An 8,716-nucleotide genomic window follows, 5' to 3' on the forward strand; every position below is an offset into this window, starting at 1 on the left:
CATATGTAGAACACGCCAGCCTTTATTCAGCCTTCCATTGTGCCAAAACACCATGCAAGAACACAGACAAGGTAGGTATAGATATTTTAATAGCAACTGTCTACCTATTCAACATACCAGACAGCCCATCCCAGGATTACTGTTTATACATATGATGATACTTTAACAGGGTCTCTCAAAAAACAAAGTACTAAGTAGGTATGGCAGTGTAATTACAGTAATGTGCCCTGTAATGTATCGTACAACATTTAATATGAGTAAAACACTGCAGCTGTTACTTGTCACTCCTTCATTATGTTACAGCATCTATGTCCCCTCATACTGACACACACGCACACACACACACACACACACACACACGCACACACACTTGGCAATTAAAACTCCATCACGCACAAGTCCCATCCATAAAATGCGACGCCTTGTGATATGTTTTGTTTTAATCTTGCTGCGCCCTCTTGCGTCGTGATCATGAAGCAGGAACTAAAGGTCAAACATCTGTGTTTATGCAGATGGCCTTATTTTGGCCAGCATGGGTCCCAGCGGAGGGTGAATCACAACAGGGTTTTCACTTCATCTGGTGTAATTCACTTCTGAGATAAATATTTTACAATGCCGAGTTGCAAAATATAGGCAGGCCATCTGATCAGAGGTTACTGGAACTGTATAACTGGAGCGGAAATGTATAAGGTGCATTTGGCACAATGGCACCCTCAACACCATTATTGCATTAAAAAAACAAACATATTTTTTATATTCTAGTTCTCACAAAGTTGGTTAATATGGAACGCACATTAAAGTAGTTTAGATATTTCTGAGCCACGGCGTGCAATGTTATGTGTGCAGGTATACTGCACACCTCTTCTGTTATTCACATTTGCACAAAGGGTGCCAATAATAGCAGTTGTTCATGATTATTGGCTCAAAATCACACAACTCGACTTAATTCCGTTTATCTCCGATTTTCAACCGATCCCCGCTTCTGCAGCTTGTTGTAATCTCAGGATGTCTGTATGTGTGTCTTTACTCGCATGTGTGTGTGTGTATATAATTTTTTGCCTGTACATGCAGTCATCGTGCGTGTGCATGTCTGTGTATGTGCATTCATTTGCATACGTACATGTCTGTGTAAGTGTGACTATGTCTGTGTTTGTGTCCGTTCTCCGCCAGTCAGGATTAGACTCAGTCCGGGTAGATGAGGAAGCCGGAGAAGGTGCTGTACTTGTTTGTGTTCCCTCCGTGGACCTTCCCTCCGTCCAGCTGCACGCACACCTCATCACCCACGTCCAAATGCAGGATCACACTGTTGGAGGCGTAGTCGTAATTCTGATCAGCGTCCTGAGCGATGGCGCTGGCTCTCACCTGTCAGCCACAGAGGACAAACGCATTGACGATTAGAACATGGGCGAAACTGAACAAACACTTGCAAATGTCACCGCCACTTACTCCGGGAACTCGGTCGGCTCTTTAAGACCAAAACCGTTCTAACTCAATCCTTTATCGCAGGCGGGGTCGCGATCAATTTTTAATTGCCTTTCGAATGCGAAACTCACGCTAGTATGACGTCATTTCCACATCCATGCTGGATAAACAGATGGATGGGATCGTGACCTGTGACCCCCAAAGGTGGGCCGAGAACAAGCCACTCTGCTTGTTATTGATCAGCTGTGGCTCAGACCCAGTGTGGAGATCTGATTGGGTTGTGGAGATAAGCGGACCCACTGGGGACAACAGGTTGTCTATGGGGAAGCTAGCTCAGGCGAGAAACGGCATCACTATCCACACCAGCTATTGACCTGTTGCTTGTGATCCCGGGCCCGGCTCAATATGCATGATATTGAGTGGCTACGCCGCAGCCAGACAGTTTCACATTTGCATGCTGTGGGTGAGTTCGGTCTTATTGACCCAGCAGCAGTGGATCTTTACTTGTTTGTTAACACATTTAATTGGGTTTACTCATTGTAGACATTTAAATACACATGCCTCGATTGCATACCAAGCACACCATCGCATGATTTCATGTTTTTAGGCAGGTATGGACATGTGAGATTAGATATGGACAGATAGATAGATAGATAGATAGATAGATAGATAGATAGATAGATAGATAGATAGATAGATAGGCTTCCATTCCTAAAAACGTGCCAAGGCGAATGTATCAATAATTCTGGTGTAGCAGCTCCAATCATCAGACATATGTCAGCCATCAGTGGCCTTCTGTCTGGCTCGGTGTCCATCTATGGTGGGAGCACTCAATCTGTGTCAGCGGCCAGACGGGCCACGCACATATCCATGACAGCCCTCGGAATATGATCTGCAACTCAACTACCATCATGTCATCCCCATCACTGGGACCTCCTTCTCCCCGATGAGTATGCATCAATTTGAAAACAGTCAATCACCGAGCAACGGAGCCCGAATTGCTTTAACAGGAGGGGAAAAAAATAGAAGGATGCTCCTTTCCCCTGTGCAACAATCCATTTTGCCCTCGTCTGAGCCATATTGTTCACCATCTATCAATCCCTTAATTTGTGTTCAATTTCCTGGACACCATCTGTAGGTCTACCCCCTTAAATTAAAAGCAGGCCATGGATGTTGCATCCAGCATGCTGCCACGTCAGTGACCAGTGGTTAAGCATGTCCCTGTCCAGTCTAAACCTGGATGATTAAAGGAGCGGAGAAGTCGATCTCCTGAGGCTTCACAGCTCAAAAACCACCCAGTAAAACCGGCCATAGCTATAGTTACACTACCAAAACAGTCGTGTTTCATTAGATTCCGGCTTCCGTTTTAGGTAGAGGCAGCCTAGGGAGCACAAAACGGTTATATTTCTCACTGCAGAGCTATTCAGCCTTTTCTCATTTTAATGTACGGTAACTGTGCCCTGTAGAACAGTATTTAGGAAAAGTTAAACAAAAATAAAATTGAAAGACATATGGCCTCCGTGGGAAAAGAAATAAGTGAAAGTCAGATCCAGTAACCTGCTTTGTCCACCTATTTATAGATGACGAAGACTGTTGGGATGTGGAGAAGTGAAAGGCATGTTTGTGCATGTAGTCGACCTGTTCATACCACACGAAACCTGTGTATTATTAAAAGCAGGCGTATGATTCATGCAAGCACATTCCATGTTTTGGTTTACAGTAAGAAAAGACCACTGAATTTTAATATAAAAATACAAATAAATAGATTTTTTTTGTAAAAAGGTTGACGAATTAATCTGCTAACTCAATTATTTTAGCACTTCTCGGATGCAGACAGAGAGACAATGATGGTAATCATTATTTGACATATTTATCAGCCGCAACAGGTTATGACTGGTATCGTTTTCTCATTGCTAGTCTCTCTTGAGTACTTTGGCCTCACATGATGTGCAACATGCAGAACAGTCCACAGGTAGCAGGCAGCATCCAACATTTATAATTCGTCATATATTCAGAGCAAAACACTTTTTTTTTTAAAGTTTTGGGTACTGACCAATTAGTATAATTAAACACTGAATTCTCTACTCTTTCTTGGGTCCTCTGGACCATCTCTCAAATAACGACACCAATCCGTTGTCATCTGAAAAGGTTATATTGTTGTTCTGCTTGACATGTGTAGTGACAGCCAATATCACATTTGCATCTTTGGCTGCAGCTGACAGCTGTTGTTGTGACTTCCTATCGACACAAAGCATATGTCATCCTGCTCATTATTTTGGCCAAACAGTGTAACGGAGGGAGATGTAGGGAGATCTTTCCCCCCTCAGGCCTTCTCAGATTCTCATGACTTAATGCATGAAAGTACATCTGAATACTGTAAGAGAATAATATTCATCAGCCAGTATGGAGCTCATTTTGCCAATGTGTGATATATGAGTGTTCCTGTGCGTGAAGGAACAATGCAAACCATCCATTAATGCAGATGCCAGACAGAGAGGAGGCATGAGGGAGCCATGGTGGGATTAGGACAGCAAGCTGACGGAGGAGAGGGATACGGTCGGAGGACACGGGCTGATCCGTGTGAACCAGGCAGCACACTGTGCTGATCCCGGGGCTGGAAGGGTTGTGAGCTGTGAGGCAGGGGCCCCCAGGGTTTGCCCGTGGCTGTCTCTGTCTCCTCCTAGCGCTTTCATTATAGGGCCTCCAGTAAACACGCCTGGGAGCAAAGGGAGCCACGGGCGAGGAGGAGGAGGAGGAAGGAGCAGGGAGGGGTGGTGGCAGTGTGGGGAGCAGCTGCAGTGTCTTTTTCTATACAAGTGGAGCCGCAGCGCTGTGGACGGGCAAGGATAGACAAAAGGAAGGAAGAAGGAGGAGAATAAAAAAAAAAACAAGTGCCGGGGGTTGACAGGGGGGGGCTAGAGTAACAGACTGATCAAGCGAGGCTATTTTGTGAGACCGGTGAGATGTGGGGCTATATGACGTCTTGTTTTTATCAGCAGGTCTGTGCTCCACTGGTAATAAAACTGACAGGATTCATTCACTGTGATATACTGACCTCTTAGAGCCGAGACAATAGAAAAGTAGTTGTTAAACTTACCTAAGGGACTCCAGCACATGGCGGGAGGGTTGGGGACGTGTGGTGGGGGTCGATGTTGTGGAAATAGAATATTTATTGAATAGCTTTTGCCTCTCCTTTGGGAGCCCGGGGCTTACATGGTGACAAGCAACTGAACCGTACCTCAGATTGCTATTACCTGCCATTCAGTGTTACGATACGCGGTCTGCTGCACCACGATGGTCAAAGCATGAAAGGGGGGTTTCATCTGAGGCACATTTGGATATTTTTTACGTACTCTTAAGACAACATCTTGTCCGACCCGTCTTCATAAAACAAAAAATAATTTTATGTATCTAACGCTTTCTCATGCCTCGCTCTGAGGCTAATTATATTTCACCTGTAGCATATCTGTGTTTCTGCACTGGGGGAAGTTCTATACAGGTACCGGTCATTACAGCGAGTGATGACATTTTAACACTTCTGTGTGAAATAACTTGACCTTTAACTGAGCTATTAAAAGAGCCTAAGACAGGTGAGAAAGGAAAAAAAGAACAGGGGGGAAATTAAATGGGAGCTGAGCAAGTATCTATTTGTCTACATTGCACATTGTATAAAGATATTATATATATACACATATGGTGGTGCACTGTGGGAATATAAATGAGCAGGTGAACAGCTCGCCAACAAGTTAACGAGGGAAAAGGAAGAAGTTGTGTTGAGGAGGTATGCATGACATATTACCAGCCTTCACAAGCATCAAGCATGCCAACATTAGCATAGACTGTCTTAATAGCATTTGCTACCAAGTTGGAATATTAAGCAGCACACAACTCATATATCCTTGACGGTGATTTAGGAAGAGAGTGATTAAACACATTCATAACTGCAGTGGCGCCAATGAGAAGTGCATCCATAGCTATCTGTTTTGAGCGAAGTTAATATCTAGTCATTATCATACGGCTATAATAAGGATACATCATCTCCCCAAACTGGGTTGTAACATTCAGCATTGTGGTGCCTTCTGTTTCCTAACGGGGCGCTTAACATCTAACAGGGGTGAACGGGGCCTAACGGTGTTAGGGCATGCATCCGCATCATACATCGGATCATACTGTAAGTCAATTACCGTCGCATTACAAACACGGGAAGCGACTGAAGTGTGACATCCTTCAATCACAAATCCCCCCCGACTCCGAAAGCCTGTCACGCTGCGATGATTTGTAAAAGTAAGATTGAGGTGTGAGCAGGTAGGCTTTACAGAGTGGGGATTTAGCAAAGGTAATAGCTATGAATCCCATGGAAGCCCCCCCCCCTCCACAGTCGGCACATCCTCCTGAGATTCTGCCATCGCATTATGCCACACTCGTATTACATGAGTCCAGCGGCCCACGGCCTTTAAACATCATTAGCAAGGATGCAGGAGTGACGGCAATTAACAATTTACAGAGGAAAACATTCGCTATCCGGAATTAATTAATCGACTGTTTATAAACTCCCACTTCTGGACTGCGATTGGTGCACAAACACAGTTTGGAAACCCATTTTTCTCTCTTTCTCTGGTCGACCTTGATCACTTGTCAAGCAAAGACGTGTTGAGTGGGTGACCATTGGTCATTGCGCCCGATCTCATCCTGGCCTTCACCAGCAGCCTCCCCGATGCCTCGTCTACCAGCCCACTGTCTCCACAACTCCATTAAGTCATCTGTCTTCCTCTGCTCCACCCCTGATCTTCCCACCAACTCACTTGTCTTGTTTTGCCCCCCCCCCCCCCACCACCGTCTCCAAGTGGACACATCGGCCTGTCTATGTCATATCAGGTCTCTCGTGTTTCATTCACCTGTCGGAGTGGTGAATCTGTTGGACTGGCTGCCTAACAAACCCAAGGTTGCAAATTACCTTATCTGTTACAAGTTACAACAGGTGACAACATTGACGTGGACAGCAATCCGTCTTTTTTTTGGGATTAAAAAAAAAAGCCAACTGGCAGCCAAAAAAAAACAAAGCCTGAACACCTACGACAATGGTGAAACATTTGCACTTTATATGAACTTCATTGTCTTCTAGCGGCAGCTCTGTTTGTAGATCCTTGTTAGACGAGTGCTCTGTTTGACAGAACTATTTAAGGAGGCCGCCTGATGGGTGTCAGATGGAGCCGGGTGAGTTTAAATGACTGAGTTGAGTAAAAACATAATTAATGGAGAATCATTGAACAAGCTGTGAGAGGAAAGAAGCGTGTGTTCATGGGATCTAATCTAAGATCTATGATTATTCAGCAGGCCGAGATGATTTGAATGACAATATGGGACATTAAGTAGGCGGCCATCAACACACATTCACCTTTGTGGCACCAAATCAAGTCTGAATGAAATATTCCAAATCAATCTCATTTACATACAGTATGTATGAGCCTACATTAGCCCGTGTGCACTTGTTTAAATAGTCCTTGGTGCACTACATGTCTCCAGACTACGGTCCGTGCAGAGAGTATTAGCATTTGAAGTCCTTGAATGAATGAATGTAAAAAGCAACTTGAAGATTGTTTCCTGAATTCGGAGTCATCTGATGAAATCCCTGTGATTTATCCCACCTCGTCTCTCCTCTTCCCCCCATCAGCCCCTCTGTCTTTAATTAGTGTCTGGGGAATGAACGAGTGGATGAGTGGACTGTCAATTTTGCGTTCATTATTTATTTAGCCGAGGTGTAAACTGACTGGTCCGCGTACTGACAGACATCTCTCCCGTGCTCTTTTGCACTCCTGTTTAGGCGATAATCAAGCTCCGTGTATGATACTTACTAATTAGACTGTTCCCTTTCGGAGGCGGCGGCGTTCTGCCACTTGTCATTTAGCCGCGGCACATACGAGAATGCAAATATATCCGTAGCTGTGATTTTAGACTGTATAGCATGAATTCCCCCTTAATGAGGAGAAATATTGCTCTTTCATTCTTTGGCTGTCATGTTGCCACCTGCTAAGTGGAATGTGCTCTGAATGTGAAGAGCTCAATGTTACTGAGGTGAATGCAAGTCATTGGTGACACTGGATGGTCAACGGTGGAGGGGGGGGATCTGCTGTGTGCACAATTAATGGTCATGTGTGTGCATACATACAAACGCATACAATCACACCCTTTATCTTACACACACACATTCACTCACCACTCCGTTCTTCTTCAGGTCTGCCCACATGCTGGTCCCGTCGCCACCTCTCATTAGAACATGGTAGGTGAAGAAGTAGATGCCCGGCAGAGGACAGGTGAACTTGCCGGTGCTGGGCTCGTAGTAGTTACCCACATTGGTCACAACGTCATCAAACTTCAGTATTTCACTCCCTTCGTGCTGCTTACGTAGCCCCGCGTAGAAGGCGATTTTGGGAGTGTAGAGTGAGGGAGAGTAGCCACCGGGACCTGGGCCCGTGGGCCCCTGTGGCCCTGGTTTGCCCGGCTCTCCGGGAGGCCCACGTGCTCCTTGAGGGCCAGGGATCCCCGGAGGCCCGCGAAACCCAGACTTTAGCTTCTTCCCAGAGTAATCCTGGGGCGGCGGTGATACAGCCGTCAGCTCCTGGCCAGGCTGAGACGTGGCGTAGGGGTCGCACACCATCCTGCAGCTTCCAAGCATTTCGTAATGGCTCCCTGCATTTCCGTTGTTCCCCCCTTTGGTTGTATGGACCAGCAGGGGAATGGCCACCAACAGTATTAGAACCATGGCCACACCTACGGCAGCTCCAATGACGCGTTTCCTGCGGCTGAGCCGTGAGGCGGCCAGCGTCAGGAAGTCCTCTTCCCCCTTGGCTGGAATGGTGCCGGCCAGGATGAAGCCTCTCCGAGAACCAGTGTGGTATAAAAAGGAGAAGGAGGAGGAATTGGAGAGGAATGGGAGGAAGTCGGTGTATCACTGCTAACTAATGCAAAATGGAAGACAGCCAGGAGGGAAACAAGTGGCTGAGAGGATCCTTGAAAAATTCTAGATATGTCCAAGGGATGAGGAAGACGATATTTAGGACCCTATGGTTAAAAGGATGAAGACTTTACATCCCAGTGTGTTTAAGGAGATAAATCTGGACGTTTTTTGTGGTGACAAAAACATAATTTATCTGATTACGTTCACCTTTTTTTTTACCTCCGCTACAGTTCAGTTTATTTTTCAGCATCAGACAGAAACCATGACTGGCACTGAGACGGTTGTTGTGGAAGCAGAGCTTATTAAAAGAAACCAGGGCTGGTGCCAAATTCAGCTCAT

General features: G+C 45.6%; 1 protein-coding gene across 1 annotated transcript; it reads right to left on the reverse strand.

Annotated features, from left to right (window-relative positions):
• Nucleotides 1–89: 89 nt before the first annotated feature.
• c1ql4a (complement component 1, q subcomponent-like 4) lies at nucleotides 90–8,418 on the reverse strand. Its single transcript, XM_084015830.1, has 2 exons — nucleotides 7,637–8,418; nucleotides 90–1,362 (listed from the first exon to the last, which is right to left on the reverse strand). Exons 1-2 carry the CDS (start codon nucleotides 8,180–8,182, stop codon nucleotides 1,183–1,185), a joined length of 726 nt encoding a protein of 241 aa, XP_083871956.1. The 5' UTR covers nucleotides 8,183–8,418; the 3' UTR covers nucleotides 90–1,182.
• Between the last annotated feature and the right edge of the window lie 298 nt (nucleotides 8,419–8,716).

This window comes from Eutrigla gurnardus (genome assembly GCF_963514095.1).
Source record: "Eutrigla gurnardus genome assembly, chromosome: 8".
Taxonomy (NCBI): Eukaryota; Metazoa; Chordata; class Actinopteri; order Perciformes; family Triglidae; genus Eutrigla; species Eutrigla gurnardus.